Source organism: Salvia splendens, chromosome 22 (assembly GCF_004379255.2).
Source record: "Salvia splendens isolate huo1 chromosome 22, SspV2, whole genome shotgun sequence".
Lineage (NCBI taxonomy): Eukaryota > Viridiplantae > Streptophyta > Magnoliopsida > Lamiales > Lamiaceae > Salvia > Salvia splendens.
This window is the reverse complement of record NC_056053.1, coordinates 23,609,219-23,632,133: the sequence shown is the minus strand read 5'-3', so window position 1 is coordinate 23,632,133 and position 22,915 is coordinate 23,609,219. Positions and strand designations below refer to the sequence as shown.

Below are 22,915 nucleotides of genomic sequence, written 5' to 3'. Positions count from 1 at the left end.
CAAACCAGTTTAGGCGTGTTTCTGTGAAAAATTAGTCCCATTAATTCATTTTTTAGTCGTACCAATGCAAATCGTTTCTTTTCTATTTCTTTTTTAAAGTAAAGCAATTTTATTACTCGACATCAACCAGACACAAAATTGAGAATATTTAAGTGCCATTGTTTTTCTTGAAAAAGTTAAGTGTACTTGATTTTACAATGGCAATTATATTGTTTGTTGTATATGTATGTTTTCAAATTGTTCAAATGTAGCATTTGGTAATATATGTATGTTTCCAGATTGTACAAATTTATTTGGTAACAATAATTGATGATTGGATTGCATGCATGTTCTAAAGTCTCAACAAATATTTGTAGACATGTAGATATGGACACGAGATGTCTCAAATTGTGGACAAACACATAAAACATACGTTAATAAATGAATTTCTAGAAATCACCAATTCAAATTTTAATCTATCACGCTACATGAATTTAAGTACATAAAGAACGAAAAATGTACTACTAATTAGAGTAACAAAAATCGCATTGAGATTTGAGACCACTAGGCACCAGGTCCATGAAACAGATATTAATGTAAAAAATTACTTCATTCGTCCAGTTATATGCGAATACTTTTTATATGAGATTTAAGAAACTGATGTCTAGATAGTTAAGTTAAAAGAGAACAAAGTAGGAAAACGAAAGTAGATGGAACAAAAGAGAATTACCTAAAAGAGATTAATTGTATTAGTAATTTTTGCTGAAAAGGAAATGATTTATTTTAGGTAGGGACGTCATGAATATAAATTGGTTATAGTGAAATGGAGGAGAATAAAATGTAATTTTGATGATATTGTTGTGATTAGATTTAAGATGATGATGTGATATGTAATTTATAAAATCACTATTATATTAAATAAGATTAAATTAATTAATGAACTACTAACAATAAAAAAAACTGTTAAAAAGGAGTTGCGACAGCGCACCGTTAAGCATTTTCCTCTTTTTTCTTAATATATTTTTTTCCTTCGATCTCAGCATTCTCCAGCGTTCATGGCGTCGTCCAGCTCCGGCAATTCCGTGCCTGCTCCTGGTATTCTCGATGACAATTCCGATTCAATTTCGAACAATTTTTTGCGTGCATTTCCTAATAATGATAGCTTGAACTCCAAATTTTGTTGTGTGTGGATTCCTTTCAAAATTTTCAGAGGCAGTTCAAGTTCTCGTCTCGTCGTTGGCGGACGAGTCGCCGGTGGTAAGAGAGGCGTCGGCCGATACTCTGAAGGACATTGCTTCCGTGTAATTTATTGCTCATGCTTGTCCATTTTGTTTCAGTGATTGTAAATTTTGAGCTCGTTGATGTTTGTATCGTGATGAAATGAATTGTTTGGTTCATATTGGTTTCTTCAATGCCTACAGGAATCCGCTTCTGGTTCTCGATTGCTGTTCGACAGTGTCACGTGGTGGTCGAAGGGTATGCCTCGTTTTATGATATCGTCTGTGCACAAATTGTGTAATTATCTAGTGTTAGTAAGATATCAGTGTTAATGAATGAGCATTGTATATATATTTCAGAGATTTGGGAATATTGCTGGATTGTTTCAAGTTATGTCTGTGGCAATTCGTGCATTGAATAAAGCTGAAGTGGATCCTCAATATATGGCAAAGTTTGCTAAAGTTGCATCTGCTGAGATCATCTCAACCAAGGTACAGTAAAACTAAGTTGCACGCATTTGCATGTACAGAATATATCTTAGCGACCTTGCCAAGCTTAAACTCTTCTAATGCCATATTAGTTGTTTTTTTGCCTATTCTAAAAGCTTAACTGTCCGAGCCAGAATGGTTTTTAACATTTACGAACTTAGGCTTAAACAGCTCTTCAGATTTTAATTGATCTTATTGTCAGAGCAATGGAGATGCTGTTCGGCTGATACATTAAGTCATCATTTTCACTACATCTAATTTTTTAGCTCTGAACTAGCACAAAATTTTAACAACGCAATCGAATCTCGAGTTTTGTTGAGATTCTTCAGAGAGCAATTAAGATGCTTCTTGTGAGCTTCATTGACATAGTTCTCTGAGTACTTGAAATGATCTAGTCCTTTTTCATACTTATAGTTCTTGACTTCCTTTATGGCGATAATGATTTATTGGCTGGGTCTTAATAGAGATTGGGAAAGTTTTCAAAATTCAACTATCACCTCTCTTGTTGATTTTAGCAAATTATTGGAGTTGATAAAATTCTTACTGGAGTATCCTTCATTTATTTATTTATTTTCAAATTTAATCACGGAAGTCGTATATTAAACACATTTTGAGGCTTTGATCACCCTGGTTAATATATCTTGGAAAAATCAAAAGGCTTTTAAGTTATAGTAGTAGTATAAGTTTTAGTTCAGCAAATGCTAGTATTAGTTTATTTTTTCTAGTTCCGGTAAATATGTGCAATGTCAAAATACAAGTACTCTTAAGTTTTTGACATTTTTTGTTATATAACATCTAAAGAAACTGCAATGCAGTCAGCTTAGATATTTCCTCGAACTATATGCACATTGTCCATGTCCCAAAGCAACAACCCAATAAATCAATCTTTTACCCACATGACATAACATATTGAAGGGCAAAATTTGCAGTTCCTGGTAAACTGAAAGGAAATCAAAATACTAGGAAAGTAAGTATTTAATTAAAATATTTGCTTAATGTTTGGTTTTGTTTTAGTTTAGATTTTAAGAAGATCTTATTGGATTAAATTAGACAAAAGTCACTCAGTTTCAGTCAACTTAAGGACATTTTTCCTTCTTGCTGTAGCATTTACTTATATATTCAGATAACCTTCATCAAAAAATGAAAATTTCGTGAAGTGCCAGGGAAAAATAGAAGTTTCTGAAGTTCATAGCTTCATAGGGTCCATGATCGAATATCTGAAGATACTCATTAGCTTGATAATGTCTAAATCCAGTTCACAACTTATAAATTCCTAGTAGAACTCGTATAAATGATTCAAATGCTGTTTGGTCGAATGCTTTCATTTTTTTGTGGGTATATACACATTATGCAATATAGAAATGTTTCTCATTTTATCTTCTTCTTCCAGGAACTTAATGCTGATTGGCAGAAGGCTGCATCGGGTGTACTTGTTGCATTAGGTTTACACCTGCCTGACCTTGTAAGTTTTGCTTAGATCAATTTAGACGACTTAGCAGGTAAAGCATGTTCCTTTGTTTTTTGCCATTTGACCAATTATGCTTTTACCATCACACGTAGTACTTCTCTGCAATCACGTTCACATTTCTCTAGCTAACTTAAAACCTTCTGCTAGTTTGATCTTTCACTTTTTTTATGAAAAGTATTTCGTAACCTTAATAATGGTAGTCGATTTTGTGTTGGAGCTGAATCATCTATGTATTTGTCATTTGGGCAAAGTATACATTTTAATTTTACCGCGACTTGAATTATTGGTTTGCTGCCAGAGTTCTGTGCCTATAGGTACATCATATTGTTATCAGTTTGATGGCTACTCATTGTAGCCAATTCTATTTTCATGAGCTACACGAAGTCATAAGTTATAAATGTTAACAAGTGTCAACAACTTGTCTGTTGACCTGATGCAGAGATAGAATACATATTTATCTACTTATTTTTTCAGATGATGGATGAAATATTTCTTCATCTCTCTGGAACAAATTCAGCTCTTCCCGCAATGGTTCAAATACTTGCAGATTTTGCTTCATCTGATGGTATTCCTGTGTACCACGTCTGTTTGCTCTGATATTTATAGTTATATATAGTATTTTAAATGTTAGTTGATGTCTATTTTTTTTTTATATGTGAAGCTTCTCAGTTCACTCCACGGCTCAAAGGTGTACTTACAAGAGTTCTTCCTATTCTTGGAAATGTAAAAGACATACATCGACCTATTTTTGCAAATGGTATGTTAACTTTGTTGCATCTGTGTTACGAGGTGGCTTGTGATTTCTTTACGCTAGCGCTCCAATATTTCATTGAATATCAAGAGAGTCACGGATGCTTTGCCTCTAGCCTGACCATTCTATTATTGAAGACACAAACAGGAGTAGCTAAGATGATGGGATTTGATGATAATGTGGGCCGTTGATGATAGTTTGACTCAAACTGTCAAACATGAACAACTCTATTGGGTGCTCAGCTCAATAGGGGTGAAATTGCGTTGTTCTTGTAGAGTAAATTGGCTTTAGATGTCATGCTCGTTGAAGAAACAATTTTCAGATCCCTGTGATACACGAACTTAGTACAAACTATAGATCTCTGATTGGGAAGAAGATCATAATGGACATTTATGCCGCTGTTTCAGTTAACTTCTTCTTTAGCAATCCATTTTAGGCTGGTTTCTTATTGATTTATTAGTACATGGTGGAAATGGCATCATATTATGATATTCATAGTCCAACAAAAACTTTACAGCACACTCAACTTACATCAAGACTTCTTTTGTCTTCTTTTCAGCATTCAAGTCGTGGTGTCAAGCCTGTTCCCAGTATGGCATCGATTTCCCGCTGCATACAGCCATTGATGGTGATGTCATGTAAGGCTTGTGTATAGCCTTTTCTGTATTCTGCATACTTAGTACACCATTTTCTGCACAAAGTTGCTTTTGGTTGTGCTGATCCATTTTTGGCGCAGGTCTTTCCTGAACTCTGTGTTTGAGCTTCTATTGAGAGTTTGGGCAGCTTCACGTGATCTCAAGGTTTCCGTTTTATATTTAAATTGACTGTCTCTGCCAAAGTTTAGTAGAAATGCCAGGGCCCTGTCAACGATATAACTTGTTTTGCTTCTGTAGGTTCGCATATCTACAGTCGAGGCATTAGGCCAGATGGTTGGTCTAGTTACTCGGACGCAATTGAAGTCGGCTTTGCCAAGATTAGTGCCCACTATGTTGGAACTGTGAGCTGCTTGCTTGATATGTTTGTTTATATATCTTGAATCTTCTCAGTTCACTATAATTTCCGATGTTCTTGCTGTAGACCCCCCTTGATCATAGTTTAAATCTGGCTGGCCGATAGTTATCTGATATGGGTATCATTTTGTTTATCAATTGAATAACATGTCTAATATTTCCTTTTTCATTTTTCCTCCTCCCTCCTTTTCTGCTAATACAGGTATAAGAAAGATCAAGAAGTTGCAGCATTTGTGGCTACATGTAGTCTCCACAATCTCTTGAATGCTTCTTTACTTTCAGAAAGTGGCCCGCCTTTGCTGGACTTTGAGGTTGAATATAGTTGTGATTTTACTGTTGTAAAGGATGAAGTTTCAGGCTTTACTGCATGTTTGGCATCATCCCAGAAGGGTTTCTAATATGTTTGGTCTACCTTTTCTCATTTTGGGGTTACCTACAGAATTGTGGTTTGCTTGATTTTATGAGTTATAGCAATGTTCTTATCAAACGAGGTTGAACAATTGTTACAATTTTTTAGTTTAACGTTTTCTTATATCATATTGCCCCAATATGAAATAGGGACAGTTTACTGTTGACCCAATCAGTGGATAGTTGTGGTAGGAATACATATACTAGAAAATTACATGATGCAGTTTCTAACTGAAACAACTACGAGTTTGAAGTGCATCAGGTATTATATATATGTATAGGTTTGAAATTACATGATGAAATCCTTTGTTTTTTTGATTCAGTAAACCTGTCCACTTGTTTCCTCCAAGTTTTCATAGTCTTATATGGGTTGTGATTTTGCAGGATCTCACTGTCATATTGTCAACACTTCTTCCTGTGGTTTGTATCAGTAATGACAATAACCAGCAGTCAAATTTTCCAGTGGGACTGAAGGTATATTCTAGTGGCATTCTGATGTGTTTATAAGCATACATAACTTAATATGAAAAGGAATATGTTACCGATGCAAAAGGGAGTTAAATTACACAAGTGTTAAGATCCGAAAGTGGAACATAAATTAGCTAAAACACTCAACCAGTGTTAGAGAAAAGAGGCAAGAAAGACTGACAATGGACAGTAAGAACAGAAAATATAAGTGATGTATAAACTGAAATGAAACAGATCTTAATCCTCTTGCGAGGCCAATTCTCTAACGAGGCCCTACCGTATATTTCCATCCTTAAACTAAACTCTTAACAACCCTCTCAATATATGAAGACTCCAATTAGTAAAACACAAATTTCAGGGTGCCCATGATTTCAAGGTTTTATATTAGTCAATTATGAATTTTCCTAATCGAGATCTTTTCTCCTGAAGTACCCTTAGAACATGAAGAAACATTATAGTTTTGGACTCCCCTCCCCCTCCTAACTGTGAGATATACCAAATTCTGAATTTTTCCCTGCGTTATAGTAACTGCATCTTACTTCATAATTTTTTTCTTTTGCTTTTGGCCAATACAATCTTCTACTTTAGGTGATCTGATGTATGCTATGTATTTGCAGACCTACAATGAAGTTCAATATTGCTTTCTCACAGTTGGTCAGGTTTACCCGGAAGATTTGTTCGCATTCCTTCTCTATGTGGGTTACATTTATGAAATATTGTACTAGTGCAATTTCTTTTGGTTATTTTTATATAAGGCATAAGGTTCAACATGAAACCCCTTCCCCCTGGTAAAAATCATCTAAGCCCCAAGAAATGATGAAAATAAAAACAAATTTAAAATGTTGGATTTCAATATCTTTTGTATGGCATCTGAATGACGTATGTTCCAGAAATGCAGGTCAAAAGAAGATCCTCTTACTTTTGGTGCGCTTTCTGTCCTAAAGCATCTTTTACCTAGGTTAGCTTTCTTTCTTTCTTCTTCTTCTTCTTTAAATTTTTGGATTTCAAGATCTTCTACCAGCTTATGCTCTCATTGGTTCCTTCAAGATTGTCTGAATCTTGGCATGCTAAAAGGCCTTTGTTAGTGGAAGCAGTGAAAAGTTTGTTGGATGAGAGTGATTTGGCTGTCTGCAAAGCACTTTCTGAGGTAGTGTCTCTGTAGCAAAATTGGAATGTTTTCATATACAATAGGCTTGAACTTATCATTATCTTCAATTGCAGTTGATAGTTGTTATGGCTTCCCATTGTTACTTGGTTGGTCCAGCAGGGGAGTTATTTGTGGAATACTTGGTACGACACTGTACAATAGATTTAAATGGGGAAGATACTGAGAGTTCAATGGATTTTATGAAGTCGGCTGGCTCTTTCAATCCTTTCATGTACAAGAAGTCAGAGGTTGGTTGTCTACTTAGAATGTCTGGCTCTGTATGACTGTATATTGGTGAAAACATGATCATCTGTTGATCGAATGTGATATTAATACACTACAGAGTGACTCCTTTACTTACTTCATCACAGTACAGTGTGTGCATGTATAAATATGCTACATTCTATATCAAATGAACTGCAAATATTATGAACAGTGTAAGATTTGTTTTTAGCCGTCCTATTGTAAGAATACAGTACTTGAATGATCAGAAGAAGATATTTACTTGATCCCGTGCTTTAATTTGGTTTGCCTACTGAAATATCTTTTGAAGAATAGTTATTAATTTGGGTTTCAAATAATAATATGAGACTTATTGAACACCATCAAGTCGAAGAATAGGTTTTCCAAATGGTACTAGTGGTCGTAGTCCTGACATATTGAACACATAGGGAATGAGTTATTTTGAAGAAAACAAATGCCAGAACATCCACGGGGAAGTATAGAATCTGAATGAACCTCGTAGAAAATTTAAATGCTTGTCCTCACATAGCCTTCTTTTTTGTTTATAAACCCTTGGATCTTTTGCAGGTGAAGATTGGAGGCGTATCTCCAACTGAACTACGTGACACCTGTGAAAAAGGTCTCCTTTTGATAACAGTGACCATTCCTGAAATGGAGGTATGTTGATGCCCCGGTTAGTTCCCTTTTCAGTTGTTCTCTCTTCTCTCCATAATCCTCTTTTGCTGATTATGTTTGAAAATTTAATAACGCTAGTGTGTTTGAAACTTCCAGCATGTCCTCTGGCCATTTTTGCTGAAAATGATCATACCACGGATTTACACTGGAGCAGTTGCCACAGTAAGATACATTAAAATGAATCTCTAGCATTTTGTCTCAAGATTCCACCGATTTTTATCTGCTGGATCACATCCTCATTATGTAAATTGCGTTTCTCTTCTCGGTGGTTTGATGTTTTATGCAGGTTTGCCGGTGCATCTCAGAATTATGCAGACATAAAAATACCCAAAGTGATGTAATTGTTTCTGATTTTAAAGCTCGTGCAGATCTTCCTAGTCCAGAGGTTAGATATGTACTTGATGTAATTTTATTAATTACTCTTCTGATAGAAAATTATCACCTGAAAAACATAAAAATATAGGATCTTTTTGCACGTTTCGTGGTACTTCTTCACAATCCACTCGCGAGAGAGCAGTTGGTGACTAATATTCTGGCTGTAAGTTTTCTTTACCACTGTCTGATATATACGCCCTCCATCCGTGAATAGGAGTCATGTTTTTCCATTTTGGTCCATTCGCAAATAGGAGTCCCGGTTCATAATTACCATAAGTGGTAAAGTGACACCACATTCCAACAACTAATTTCACTCACATATCATTTAAAACTAATTACTATATACAAGTGGAGCCCATAATCCACCAACTTTCTTCCACCCACTTTTCTTAACATTTCTTAAAATCCGTGCCGGAAAGAAGTGGGACTCCTATTCGCGGACGGAGGGAGTATATCACAGTCATGTATTATTGAAGAATGATTGTTAATATCCACAGCTTGAAATTCAACTAGCAAGTATTCCTGGAAATAATGCTTACAATGATGCATATGATGATTTGTACAGACTTTAATTCATCGAAGAGAGTTTTAAATGATCCCGTCACTTATTTTAGAATCTAATCGACTTTTGATAATCTTAGTAGATGAAGCCTCTGCTCTTTCTTTCCTTTAATGATAGTCGGTATTAGAACTTTAGACTTTGGCCACATACTTATGTGAACAACCAGGTGGGAAACCTGTGAATTTTATTTATTTATTTCAATTTAAGAGAATTATGAAATACTTGATGCATGTTGTAGGGTTTAACGACTATTAAATTATTAATCTGGATAGGTGAAACATACTTGTAAAAGTGCTCCTTCGTTTGTGCCTAGAATGCTGTGCAGACTCTCTCGTAAGAGCTTTTTATCTGAGATTGCTGGGCTGAGCTTGGTCAGGGAAGGTTTAAGAACATTAGTTGACGGAAGAAAATCATGCGATTTAGACTTGGTTTGGTCTCTGGTGTTAGCTTGATACCAAGTATTGTTCACCTACATAAAAAAGGAGTATTTCTACCCATAGACAAATATACCATTTTATAAAGTCCGTCTTCTTGATTTTATTAGACTATTTCTTTCCCTTTTCAGTTTATTCTGTCTTCCATTTATATTCCTTTTTTAACAAAAGAACACAACTTTTGAGTTTTGAACATCGATAATAAAAATATAAATCATTTGATTAATGGAGAGGGGTGAATCGGGTGATTATATGGTTCTAATGTGCTATGCTATTTGAAGAACGAATTTCAGTTTGGTCCAGTCACTGCATGCTAAAACATGCACACACAAGATTGGATGTTGTTGTTTAGTGCAATGAGATTTATATAACCTATTAGAGAGTTGTACTGTTAAGATGCAAAATAGTTTAATTTTCTCCAGCTATCCATTGATTGTCCTTCAATTAGATAAGACATTACGTTCAATTTCAAGCAATCTTTAAAATTTCTTATGATCATTTCAAAACAACTCCGGCTTTAGTTGGTGCCTGTGTTGAAGATACAAAATCACAGGAATACTCATCCGATGCCCTTTATCTCGAAGCACTAATTTTTGAAACCATAAATTATCTCCTTAAAATGAATTGTTCTGCAGCATGGAAACTGGGCAGATTTTTCTGTTCGTTACATCTATATATATTTTGCAGGTCCTGAATCAGTTAGCTTCTCTATTTCCAAGGAATATGATCTTATATTGGCAAGATGAGGTATAGCAGCTTGATGTTTTGTTTGCTGTTAATTTTTTTAAGAACTGCTTTTATATTTTTATTCTGTGGACTGCTTTTATATGAATAATTTGAGGTAGTTTTGTGCTACTATATATGATAACCCTATGTGGTAATTGAATGTGTTTTTTTAGTTCCATGGAGTTGAGGGATGAGAACAACGAACTATCCCACGGCGTGGACAATGGCAGATTGATCCACTGTGTATCTTTTGGGTAGAGTAGTACTCCCTCCGTCCCAAGGAAGATGACCCCTTCCTTGGGCGGCACGGGATTTTATGCAGCTTTATTTTGTGTGTTAAGTGGAGAGAATAAAGTAAGAGAGAGGGAATAAAGTAGAGATAAAGATATTTCTATTTTTAGTAATGGGTCATCTTGATTTAGACAAACCAAAAAGGAAAGTGTGTCATCTTCGGTGGGATGGAGGGAGTATCAAAGATGAAATCCAAGCATAAATTATGGCCTCGTTTGGTCAACGGTAATTTTATTTACTGATAGGATTATACCATGCGGTAATTAATTGTGTTTTCAAGTATCATGAAGTCAAAGGATGGAACTGAAAGAACTATGGAACTGGGTGGGGAGAAATAGAAGATTGACCCACTGTGTAACATTATGGTATAGTAGCATCAATGATGAACTCCTTGCATAATTTATGGCCTTGTTTTTCAGGGTCATAATATGAATGCCTCCTATAAATTCGCGTACTGGTATATGTTTTTTTGGCATACTCTGTGCAGTAGATCCTTACTTTGTAGTTGGAATGGTATGGCTGCATATTTGAGTGTATTGCTGAATCTAACCTCTTTTTATATTCATATAATTCTAAGCACGGCCATTGTGAGCTAGATTGCGTGCTCCTGATTGGTTGATAGATATAAAACAGAGGATATTGCTGAATCTCGTATTACTATCTTTTAATGTTTCCAGCATTATGATCTAGATTGCATGCACATGTTTAGTTGCTAGATAAAATATTATAGTTCTCTTCTAACTGTTTGTCTTCTTTTGCAAGCTCTAGATTCCAAAAATGAAAGCTTATGTGAGTGATCCAGAAGACCTAAAGCAAGATCCATTATATCAAGAGACTTGGGATGACATGGTTATTAATGTAAGCTTGTTTGTCTTTCTTTCTAAATTGATGCATCTCATTCATAACCGTTATAGACTGGAAAAGTTTTTGGGACGTGCCAAGTCAAAATTATTTCGACTTATATAGCCACATCACTATAAGGAAGATAATGTTGGTTAACAGTGATACAGTTCCTTTAGTTGTACTTTGCATATGTTGTCTGCTCTTGATGCCGTAGATCGTGGTTCTATATAGTTTCATATTGCATTGTGGATAGGGATATAATCTTTGTCTGTTTTCTGCTCTTGATGCTGTAGATTGTGGTTTTATATAGTTTCATATTGCATTGTGGATAGGGATATAATCTTTGTCTGTGGAAACAGTTTGTTGCGGAGTCGTTGGATGTGATTCGGGATCCTGATTGGGCAATATCTCTGGGGAACTCTTTTGCTAAACAGTATGAACTTTATTCATCTGAGGATGAGCATTCTGCTCTGCTCCACAGGTAAGATGCATTAGTTCTCCCTTTTCCTTATGTCTAAGGAAGAGGTACTGTATCTTCTACTTAAATTATCTGCAGTCTCAAAATCCACCATAACCTGAATGATGAGACTGAAAGTCTTCCAACAACTCCTTTTCCTGACGCATTGGTTTGGTTTCATTGATTTTTGTATAGCAAGTATTTATCTTGTGTCCCCTGGATATATCTTGATAGTTGATGCTTTCAACATTACAATTTCAGGAAAGGAACTCTAGTGTGTGTATGATTCTTTATCTTCTTGACGACTAGCTGGTTTATGTATAGTTTTTACCTTTAATTTTTTTCCTGATGATTCTACTCTTTTTTGCTACTTTATCTATTCGCATTGGCTTGTGTTGGTACTAAAAATATAGATGTACATACTTCCAGGATCATATTGTTTTCTCTATATATGTAGATTGATATGCATAAAAGTTGTTACTGTGCCTTAAAATTGTAACCATTTTAAGAGACTGAGATTGGAGAAGGTGAATAAATGAAATAATCTCATATAATTATTTAATGAACTTCATAAGTATTGTTGAGCTTGCAATAATTTTAACCAAAGCAAAGGGAATCTAAGGTATGACTGTACTATGCCCTTCTGTCCTAATCTATATGAAGCTACATGCTTAAATATTTTTGCATGCATGATCTGCCTCTTATCCAGATGGAGAGCTGAAATAAATAAATTGTATTTTATCCTAGTGCAGATGCTTAGGTATTTTGCTTCAGAAAGTTCATGACAGATCCTATGTCCATGATAAGATTGACTTGATGTACACACAAGCTAACATTGCTTTGCCAGTGAATAGGCTTGGTTTAGCCAAGGCCATGGGACTGGTAATCACTACTTAACATGCATGCATCAATTCAATACATTGAAGAAGATTTCTAGTAATAATGGTAAATAAATGATGCTTTTGGCTGCCCTCTTTACACAAAGGTTGCTGCATCACACTTGGACACTGTTCTGGATAAGCTTAAAGACATTCTCGATAATGTTGGTGATAGTTTCTTTAAAAGGTAATTGACGGTAGCTTATGAGTTGATTTGAATCCTACAGGTCTTCTTGTCCTCAAAATTTTATGGGATCTGATTCACATACATGTATGCGGATCATGTTTTCACTTTTGATGTAAGAATCACGGGTATAGTTTTCACTCACATGGGATGGCTTTGAAGTACAAAAATCATGTATGAGTGTTGAAGGATTGATGTTAAAGAGTCAAGATATAGTGTTGAATGATTCGATTTTAAGAGTCATGATGTAAAGAAAGATGTTGCCAAATCTCGTTATATCTTGCATTTAGTTATATATGAGCATGCTGCATCTGGGTACTTAAGAATATATCTAGATTTATTTGCAGTTTCAGTTTAGTATGATAACAAATGCATGTAAACAACCGCCATGCATCAATGCTCTCACTCTATCTTGCTACACATGACAACCACCATTGCAGGATTGTATCATTCTTTTCTGATAGAGCTAAAATGGAAGAATCAGATGACATTCATGCCGCTTTGGCTCTTATGTATGGTTATGCTGCTAAGTATGCTCCATCTACAGTCATTGAGGCCAGAATAGATGCACTTGTGGTACAGTGGAACCATTGCTTTATTATGTTATTGATTTACTACGTCTTCCTAGTTGAGAATTCTATTCGTGAGTCTTCATCATGTGTGTGTTTTTCTTTAGAATAAGAGCATAGCATAACATAACTTCACATAATTCATTTGACTCAGCAACTGCTCAAAACACTTGGATTGAAAATGTATCTGGTAAAACTTACTAACATTTGGAAACATGTGCCAATGCATGCATATTAACTGGATTTAACCAGTTTTTTGAATAAATTGTCTTATTGCTGTCGGTGTCATTCTAATCTAAATGAGGAGACAGAAGTTTAATTAAAAGGGAATAAACTCCATCGATTCTGCAAATACGCACAGCTTTTTAATTCTTCAAAATGATACCGACACTGCACATAGTATCAAAACTTTCGTTTAAATATAATATCACCAAGATGATAAACTCAATAAATTAAATTAAATATTAATAAAATCTCAAAGATAATATGATAGTGCTTAGTCAGTTGATGCAATTATATAACCATCAGAAACAGTTATGCAGTTTCTTAGCATGTTGTCTTGATGGATGGGAATTGTTCCCCAGTCTATTGTGTTTTGGCTTCTACCATCTGCTTTATGTGTTAATTTAGATATATTATCTTTGATATATTTTTCTGCTTATGACAGGGGACCAATATGCTTTCACGTCTTCTTAATGTTCGCCATCCTACAGCAAAGCAGGCAGTTATCACAGCTATTGATTTGCTAGGTTTGTAATTTAATTTTACTGTTGAACGGAATGTGCATATCTCGTCCTTCATGATGGCATCTTTATTTTATAACTTCTATTTCCAAGTGTTGTTTGCAATATGGCCATCTCATCCATCATGAAATGGTTTGGTTTCAAAATATATAATTTCACATGATTGCAAATTGTATATAATCTTTAGCAAGGTTAATGGAGAAATCAAAACAATTAAAATGAGAGGTTTTGCCTTTCTGCAAGGAGGGATCAGAGGCTGATCTTAAGTCCTTATGAATCTGTATAACTGAAAAAGGTTATGAGAAATATTAATCTATTCCCCTATGTTGCTGGAAATAGTGAATACTTGTCCAAGCTGTGGTTATGTATTAACATACATGTTGCCGTAACATGTTGTGTGGGGATAATTATGCATCTTCTGTATTGCTATGCCTGCTGTAAATTTATAATTCATGAGGTACTTTATTTTTGGTTGATCTATTTCATACATTCATAATGATCATATTATTTTGAGAATGCAGGTCAGGCTGTTATCGGCGCTGCTGAAAGTGGTACATCATTCCCACTGAAAAGGAGAGATGTGCTTCTTGATTACATATTAACTTTGATGGGCCGAGATGATGAAGATGGAATTTCTGATTCGAACCTGCACTTATTGAACACTCAGGTTTATTGTTGGGAGTCTTGATCTGTCTTTAGTATTTGATGCAGTATTTTCCTGAACCTACCAGCTTAGAACCTCCAACCTTATCAATGCATAATATCCCCATTTCTGATGTGTATTATACTTGGAAATTTCTCCTTGGAATATGTCATTGCTTGCAACCTGGAAATAGTACAGAACTAAATTTTCATGATAGTTAGAAAAGCTTGACAGTAAAGGACTTTTGGCTAGACACTGCGTACTTCTATTAGAGGAAATAACCCTTCCTGTAAATTAGCCCTAGAAATAGGTGCCACAATATTATTCTGTAACTGGATGCGCACTCACTCATTGAAGTAGCACGATAGAAGGGTTGGGTGATGGCTTATAATGACTGAATGTTCTCATCTTTTGTAGAACATGTCTTTTCTTGCTATCTATGTCATTTTCCCTATTATCGTTGGTTCATCTGTGCTAAAATGACTAGATTTGCATGCACGATAGCTGCTTGTCTTCCCCCAATCTTTTTTACTGTACATCTGTTAGCTTGTGTTTTTCGTTTGTGATTATCTTCCTTGCCAGCATTTCCTTTCTGTTGTTCCTGAACCTGGACTCTTCTATACAGTGCCTTGCTTTGAGTGCTTGCACAACTTTGGTTTCTGTGGAGCCAAAGTTAACAACTGAAACAAGGAACCATGTTCTTAAGGTGGAAGATGCAACTATGCAATTTTTCTTGCTACTATGTGGTTATGGTGCTGAGTATTTTACATTCTTGACAGGCCACTCTGGGATTTTTTGGTTTACCAGATGACCCCCCTGATGTTATTAATGGTCTCATACACAACCTTACTACACTTCTCTGTGCGATTTTAGTTACGAGGTACTTCCTTCAATTATTGCCCGGTCTATATTTTTGGTTTTGCATGGTTAGTTGAAAATTACTTTAGAGATATTTATGTATGTTTGACACAGATTCGTTGAAGTCCTTGCTTCCACTGTACAGGGGATATTTCTAGAACAATGTACTTTGAGAATTAGTTTAATGCTTCTAGTATATATGATCTAGTCTGATCTGTATTTAATCACATGCCTTGTGAAGAAACTATTTTATTCTTCATATCTCCTTATTCTTTAGATAGATTAGTGGGGATTTTGTTCAATTTTTCTTTGTAAGGCTGGACGTATATCCAGTAGATTCTTTTCCTTCCTAGAAAAATAGGGGCAGCAGCCTTTGATGAATTTTCAGAAATTGTTGTTCCAGTTAATGTAAATATTGATTAAGATATAGGCATTTCTTCATCAGGTCATATGGATGCAGCTGAGTGTCTGGTTTATCATTATTATTTTGATTAGTCACATCGCATTGGCAAACATCTGACGTGTTGTCACTATTCACTGTGGTTGTTGGTATAGAACTTTGTTCTTGAATACAGTCATCCGCTGTTTTAACTTGTCTTTTTCTCATTAGCGGGGAGGATGGAAGAAGTCGAGCAGAACAGCTACTGCATATATTGAGACAGATTGATCCATATGTTTCTTCCTCTGTGGAATATAAGAGAAAGAGAGGCTGTCTTGCGGCATATGAGATGATTCAGAAGTTCCGGACTATATGTGTTAGTGGTTACTGTGCACTTGGTTGCCAAGGAAGTTGCAGCCATAACAAACGAATTGACCGTGTTATGAATAATAATTTTTCTAATTTACCAAGTTAGTTTCTCTCTGTCTCTGCTTTTCACTGCTCATCTATGATTTCAAGCTTAAGATATTCTGGCTTTTATATTTCAGGTGCGTTTGTATCTCCAAGTCGTGATGCATTGTGTTTAGGGGAGAGAATCATGGTATATCTGTCACGCTGTGCAGATACAAACCCTGAAGTTAGAAAAAGCTCTGTGCAGGTCAGTAATTACTGATGCCTTACCTTTTCCTACTTTATTCAAGAACCAGATTACATGGTCTATGCTGTTATCTCTTTATATCTGCTGATCTATTCTGATTCTGTTTATTTTGATCATGTTCTCTATCTGCAGATTCTTGATTTATTTTTCAGTATATCCCTTTCATTACCGAGGTCTACAAATTCAAGCATTGGTCTTGATATTGAATTGTGTTATGGAGCTTTATCAGCTCTTGAGGACGTTATCTCTATATTAAGAAGTGTAAGTCAAATATAACATTTTCTTTGATACTTTACTTCATCATACTTTCTTAACGGAAAAGCAGAAAGGCGGGATGGGTTCCTTGCTATGAATTTCTGCTTCCAATTCAAGAGCAGTCTTCCTCACTACTAATTTTGCATATAAGGATGCATCACTTGATCCATCAGAGGTGTTCAACAGGGTCGTGTCATCTGTGTGTACATTATTTACTAAGGACGAGGTAATAATTTAATTGTCCTGATCTTATGTGTATGCATTAACTTCTTAGATAGTTAGAAGGCTTCTAAAAAGAGCACTCAATTTTTTTATAGCTTGTAGCCGCCCTATATTGCAGCTCATCAGCTATATGTGACAAGGTCAGACAGTCTGCCGAAGGTGCGATTCAAGCTGTGATTGAGTTTATCACTAAGAGGGGTAGGGAGCTGAATGACACTGATATCTCAAGGTGGAAAGAGACAATTGTGACTGAAGCATAATTTGATTAAGAAATAAATTAGTAATTCTTTTGACTTATTAGATCCTTATGCATGTGTCATCAGGACGGCGCAATCCTTGCTATCTGCTACGAACCATGTAATTGAGAAGTATGTACGCCAAGAAACACTTAATGCTGTATCCTCTTTAGTTCTTTATTTATTTTTCTTTTACCTGGTCATGATGGTGAAAAATCTTTTTGCTGTTGATATTCATGATTATTTATCGCGTATTTTATTGGCTCATGAAAGCTGTAAATGCTTTGAATAAATGATTAAATCTGGTCCTGTAAGTAGTTTACTTTGACTGTCGAAAGATATCTTCTCTTGCTGAGAATACAACCTCAAGAATTGTTTTTGATGAAGTGTTGGCTGCTGCTGAGAAAGATATAGCCACAAAAGATGTATCTAGATTACGCGGGGGCTGGCCAGTACAGGACGTATTTCATGTAAATTCCTACTTTACAACCTATATACATCTAATTACCATTCCTTTTTATGTGTTTGAAATCTTCATCAATGCTACTGTATAATTTTGCCTAAAGCCTGCAAACTAGAAAGGTAACTCGACCATTCTGTTGAAATACACAGCAATAAATGTCAAAGAAATGAACAACTGTGGCTGGCATTTCTTAATTCTTATCCATTTTTCAGATTTGCTGCAATATTTTCTCATAGAACTAACTGCGAGGGCACCTTGTGCGCCAGTTGTCCTGTTGTGTTGTAATAGCCATTATAGAGACGGTTATACCTCATTTTCCTTTATTTCTTGAAATTATTAGGCATTTTCCCAGCACACAGTTCTTTCATATTCATTCCTGGAGCATATAATCTCTATCCTGAATGAGAGACCTATATTTCGAGGCGATGCGGTTAAGGGGGAGAATTCCAACAATGTTGGTGAAAGTAATTTAGAAGATAATGTGCTGCATGCTGCTGTTGTAGCCCTTACTGCCTTCTTCAGGTATATCTTTAATTGAGTGATTATGATTCTCTATCAATGTCTATGTTGTCAATGGTTAATTCTTGTATATGCAGAGGTGGCGGGAGAGTTGGAAAAAAGTCTGTGGAGCAAACCTATGGTGCGGTCTTTGCAACTCTTGTGCTTCACTTAGGAATTTGTCATAGTTTATCTATTTCTGGCCAGCCGGAACCACTGCGGTAATACTAGCATATTTTTCTAAATTTACACTAGAAATACCAAAGCAATTGATGCTGTTGAATTATTTTGTTTAATCTTCTAAATATGACTTTCAGGGCTCTACTGGTTGCATTTAATGCATTTTGCGAATGTGTTGGTGATCTCGAGATGGGGAAGGTATTTTAGCCACTAGTTAGTGGAAGTTTCACAACTGTTTTGAGTTTGAGAGGCATTAAAAAGGAAATCATATGCAGATTCTGGCTAGGGATAGGGAACAAAATGAAGAGGAGACATGGATTGGTCTAATCGGGGACCTGGCTTCTTGTATTTCCATAAAAAGGCCAAAAGAGGTAGTTATTGCCACCAAACTCTTAATTGCAGGATGATATTTGAATCACACAGAAGGCATAGTTGTAAAATCACCTATAGAAGCTGAGGGAATATCTGAATTCTGTAAATAAATTCTCATCTAAAAAGTGAATATATTATGCTGCACATTTGGTTAAGTTGGGTGATGACTGGTCCTAATAGTTCTGGAGTATTTGTTGCTCCGAGTTTCTTATACAAATGCCATGGCATTATTGAATTGCTTCATGAGCCCCTATAAGAGTTCTAGGACCATGCAGCCATTTCAACATCAAGTAACTAGAAATGAATATTTTTTATATTACTGTCTTGGGTCAAATTTCATTGCAATTTTCTGCAAAATTGTAGCAAGTTAAACCAAGCTGGAGTGGAAAGCGACTGAGATAATTTTGTACAAAATGTGTTCGCATGTTACTAAATTTTTTTCCATGGGACAATAAATTTTAATAGACTACAGTTCAAAGGAAAAGAGTCTTGGGGGTTCAGTTCTTGAAGCATATTAGAAAGATCAAAGATAGTACTATAAACCTATAATAGAATGAATAGCAAGTTAAATCAAGCTGGAAATATGGCAGCATGTTAGAAAGATATAATAATTTGAATAGCATTTTGAACTCCTTCCTGTTGTCTGGATCTGTTCTTGTTATTCCTATAGCTTTGTGAAGTTTATATACCTCAAAAGTTTCAGTTCCATCTTTGTGAGGTTACAAATAACTCATACAGTCTAATTGCTGATTCACATTTGCTTCTTTATTTTATGACTTCTTATTGTCACTAATTTATCATGCTCAGGTCCCTATAATTTCTTTGATTCTTTGTCAATCACTGGATCGACCCTCAAGGTATCTGAGGGAAGCTGCAGCTGCTGCACTGTCAGAGTTTGTCAGGTTCAGGTATATTCAGAATCCATGCTCTCTCCCTCTGTCTCTGTGTGTGTGAGATGTCAGACTTTGTTATAGGTCTCAATTTTCTGATTATTAGTTTGGCAGTAAGATTGGTGTCTTTTGCACTCCCTTTTGTATTGTTAGTTATAACTTGAGAGATGATTTGTGCATACAAGTTATATGGAAATGATCAATGATGACATATGTTTTTTAATGTTAAAGCTTGTGCACCTAACAATTTTATTGGTAGTATATTTTTTTCCCTCTGGGAGTCTTGGTTGGTGTGCCCTGTTTATGGCTTGGCAATGACAAGCTTCATAGCTCTGCTAGCAACATTCTCTCAAATTATATTGATCTAGACTCTGAAATCTTATGCAATTGCTGGTTTTTGAGAAAATTTCCTTGTCTCACTTTCAGGGATTAGGGAATAAATCTAAATGTAGTTATACTTTCTTGAGAGCAAATCTAATATAAGTTGCCTTCAAGAAAATAGATGACAGCTAAATCCTTCACCAATAAAGAATGTTATATCCCTAGTATTTTGTGCACTGAGATTTTCTTATTTCACCACTGCTATTCGAAGTTTGTCATGCAATGAAAATAACCTATTGTACTCGTGTTCAAAGCAGTCCTGTCTCATTTCCTTTCTTTTATTTTGAAAAATAGATGTTATATGTTCTTCCTATCCTCGTTATTACTAAGGTTCAAATGGTTTTCTATTTTTCCCTGGTTTTAGAGCTAAATTATGTGTTTTGGGTAGATGGTTGTTGGTCTAGCTTAAGTTGTAGTAACTTTTTCTTGCTCTAAAATATTAATGTCTCCTGCTGACGTTTATCATTCTGCAGTGAGAGTTTTGGTCCTTTGTTGGAGCAGCTGGTTGAAGGATTGACTCGACATGTTTCTGATGATTCTCCAAATGTTAGGCGACTTTGTCTAAGAGGACTTGTACAGGTAGTTTATTATAATAATAACAATATTAGGGAAACTAGAAAGTAGTTTCCGAATTATAGTGCTTCAACTTTAACAGATTCACAATTCTCAGTCCCTCATCTTAAGAATCAACTATAAAACTCTTAGTTCGCCCACTTTTTTCAACAACCTTTGTTTCACGAAGTATGAAGATTTTCAGCCTGTACCTTTGGATCTAAAAAGACTACATCCTTCATTCAACCAATGGAAACTAGAAGTTTGACAAATTATAACTATTGCTGTTATCTGTGCATTTATACTTGTAGTCTTCACTTGATCTTTAGCTCAACAGTTGCTTACGGAGTTCTTTTTGGGTGGGAATGTTTGAGAAAATGAAAAAGTCAGTTGTGAAAGACATTCACACGGCTTACTCCACCGCGCCCCTCTCTTCTTTTCTTTTACTGATTGTGATGGGTTATCCCACGAGATTATTAAGCAAGATAAAGCAGAGAAGGGGAAACTTCATGTCACTGAAATAAGCAATTGGTGAAGCTAATGATAGCAGCAGATACGTTTTTGTAGTTATAGAACAGTGTGGAGGTTGGTGGGTATGATTGGGCGGGTGCTTGTAAATGGTCTATTGTTGTGAGATGCATGTTGCTATATGGACATTATTGAGAATATTGGTGACTTTTATAATTTGTCTTCGGGAATTTTTTATGCGCATCTCTTGCCCTGCATTCCGTGCAGATGCCACCAGTCCGTGTTATTGAGTATACCATTCAGATTCTCAGTGTTATTGTTGCTTTACTTGACGACCCGGATGAATCAGTTCAGCTAACTGCTGTCTCATGCCTGCAAAAGGTGATTTATCTCATATTGCACTCGGTTAACAAATCCTTACCACAATTAAAAATCTCATTTGTTCTGCTACTGCTGACCTTTTTAGGTCCTTGGATCTGCTTCCACGGAAGCTGTTGAACCCATTTTGTTTAATCTTTCAGTTAGGCTACGTAATCTTCAAGTAAGTTTATCAATACTCCTGCATCGTAGCTTTCTGAGTTAGGCTACTCAATCTTCAAGTAAGCTTAACAAGTCATTTTGGCAATAGGTATGCATGAATGCAAAGATTCGAGCTAATGCATTTGCAGCGTTTGGGGCAATAAGCACATATGATTTTGGGCCACAACGTGATGCTTTCCGTGAGCAGGTATGTTGATTCGCTTTACCTGATATTTGGAAAAATTTATTTTTCACCAAAGCTGACAATTCAACAATACACATTATTATTAGGTTCTTGCTGCCTTCCCGCGCTTGGTCTTGCATCTGCATGATGATGATCTTGGCGTGCGACGAGCTTGCCGGGTACAGAATTCTTCAGAGAAGCTTATTTTCAGTGCCTTCAACAAGATATGCACTTTTACATATGTTTATAATGATTGTTGATTTTTGATATACTTTACGGTCTTTCAGAACACGTTCAAGAGCATTGCTCGGTTGATGGAGCTTGATAGTATGGTTGCTCTTGCCAGTACACATAGGTTTAGCTCTGATCATAGGTATGTATAAGATTCCAACCTAAGCTTTAATTGATCACTTTCTTGTGAACTCACCTTTATCCTTTTGTTCCACAAATTCTTCCTCAGAGGTGACTATGAAGACTTTCTTCGAGATATCGCAAAGCTTTTTACTCAACATATGTCGTCCAGGATCGATACCTACATGGCATCACTAATACAGGTCTGCATTCGTTTCATCTATGTCAGCAATCGCTATATGTATCCTGTTTCTGAGTTAGTCGGGGTGTATATGTGCAGGCTTTTGAGGCACCTTGGCCGGTAATTCAAGCAAATGCCATTTATTTGTGTAGCAGTATCGTTACTTTCTCAAGTGTTCAGCATATCTCCACCCTTTACTTAAGTCAGGTATATTCATCCACTGCAACACACTACATTCTTCGGTTAGTCCCAGTCCCACAAAATTTTGAAGTTACAAGCTCGTCTTTCTTTAAGGTTTTCGGCATGTTGATTGCGAAGATAAATAGATCGACAGACGCGATTGTGAGAGCAACAGGCTCTTTGGCCCTCGGTTTGCTACTGAAGTCGACCAATTCCTCTTGGAAATCCACTCGTCTGGATTCACCAGACTTACTCATTGTGGGACGCGAAGCGGAATCTTCTTGGAGGTCATGAAGCACAGATGCAAGAGAACTGCAGATATGATTGTATAGATGCCAAGTGATTTGATTCATTTGTGTATATGCGTGTATTTTGTGTGTGTGTGTGTGTACTGTGTAACGTTTTGATGTATATTAGTTGGGACTTAGGTAAATATTCTCTTGCAGCTTAGCAATTATGTCATGTGCACTAGTTTGTCTTTGATTTGATGTAATTTCAAATATAGCCCTGATTCCCCAATGATCTGCA

At 35.8% G+C, this 22,915-nt stretch overlaps 1 protein-coding gene across 1 annotated transcript; it reads left to right on the top strand.

The window, feature by feature from the left end:
* Positions 1-936: 936 nt before the first annotated feature.
* LOC121786293 (protein SHOOT GRAVITROPISM 6-like) lies at positions 937-22,906 on the top strand. The gene is made up of 51 exons (XM_042184899.1): positions 937-1,074; positions 1,190-1,280; positions 1,401-1,455; positions 1,557-1,688; positions 3,076-3,147; positions 3,628-3,718; positions 3,815-3,910; positions 4,464-4,542; positions 4,641-4,704; positions 4,798-4,901; positions 5,117-5,225; positions 5,707-5,796; positions 6,408-6,485; positions 6,681-6,748; positions 6,838-6,937; positions 7,012-7,185; positions 7,748-7,837; positions 7,952-8,017; positions 8,142-8,240; positions 8,319-8,393; positions 9,914-9,973; positions 11,012-11,101; positions 11,446-11,567; positions 12,296-12,425; positions 12,529-12,608; positions 13,046-13,181; positions 13,842-13,923; positions 14,439-14,584; positions 15,186-15,266; positions 15,340-15,440; positions 16,029-16,267; positions 16,346-16,455; positions 16,588-16,716; positions 16,862-16,936; positions 17,028-17,161; positions 17,256-17,328; positions 17,507-17,638; positions 17,972-18,153; positions 18,228-18,350; positions 18,447-18,507; positions 18,585-18,680; positions 19,489-19,589; positions 20,426-20,531; positions 21,240-21,353; positions 21,439-21,513; positions 21,601-21,699; positions 21,783-21,854; positions 21,963-22,048; positions 22,136-22,229; positions 22,307-22,414; positions 22,502-22,906. Exons 1-51 carry the CDS (start codon positions 1,035-1,037, stop codon positions 22,679-22,681), a joined length of 5,190 nt encoding a protein of 1,729 aa, XP_042040833.1. The 5' UTR covers positions 937-1,034; the 3' UTR covers positions 22,682-22,906.
* The last annotated feature ends 9 nt before the right edge of the window (positions 22,907-22,915 follow it).

What these genes read in the sequence shown, in the direction of transcription:
- LOC121786293 (XM_042184899.1), top strand. Translation starts at nt 1,035, where the DNA reads ATGGCGTCGTCCAGCTCCGGCAATTCCGTGCCTGCTCCTG. An exon ending in CCATAAAAAGGCCAAAAGAG is followed by an intron (nt 18,681 to 19,488) that starts GTAGTTATTGCC and finishes TATCATGCTCAG; the next exon opens with GTCCCTATAATTTCTTTGAT. An exon ending in CCACCCTTTACTTAAGTCAG is followed by an intron (nt 22,415 to 22,501) that starts GTATATTCATCC and finishes TCTTTCTTTAAG; the next exon opens with GTTTTCGGCATGTTGATTGC.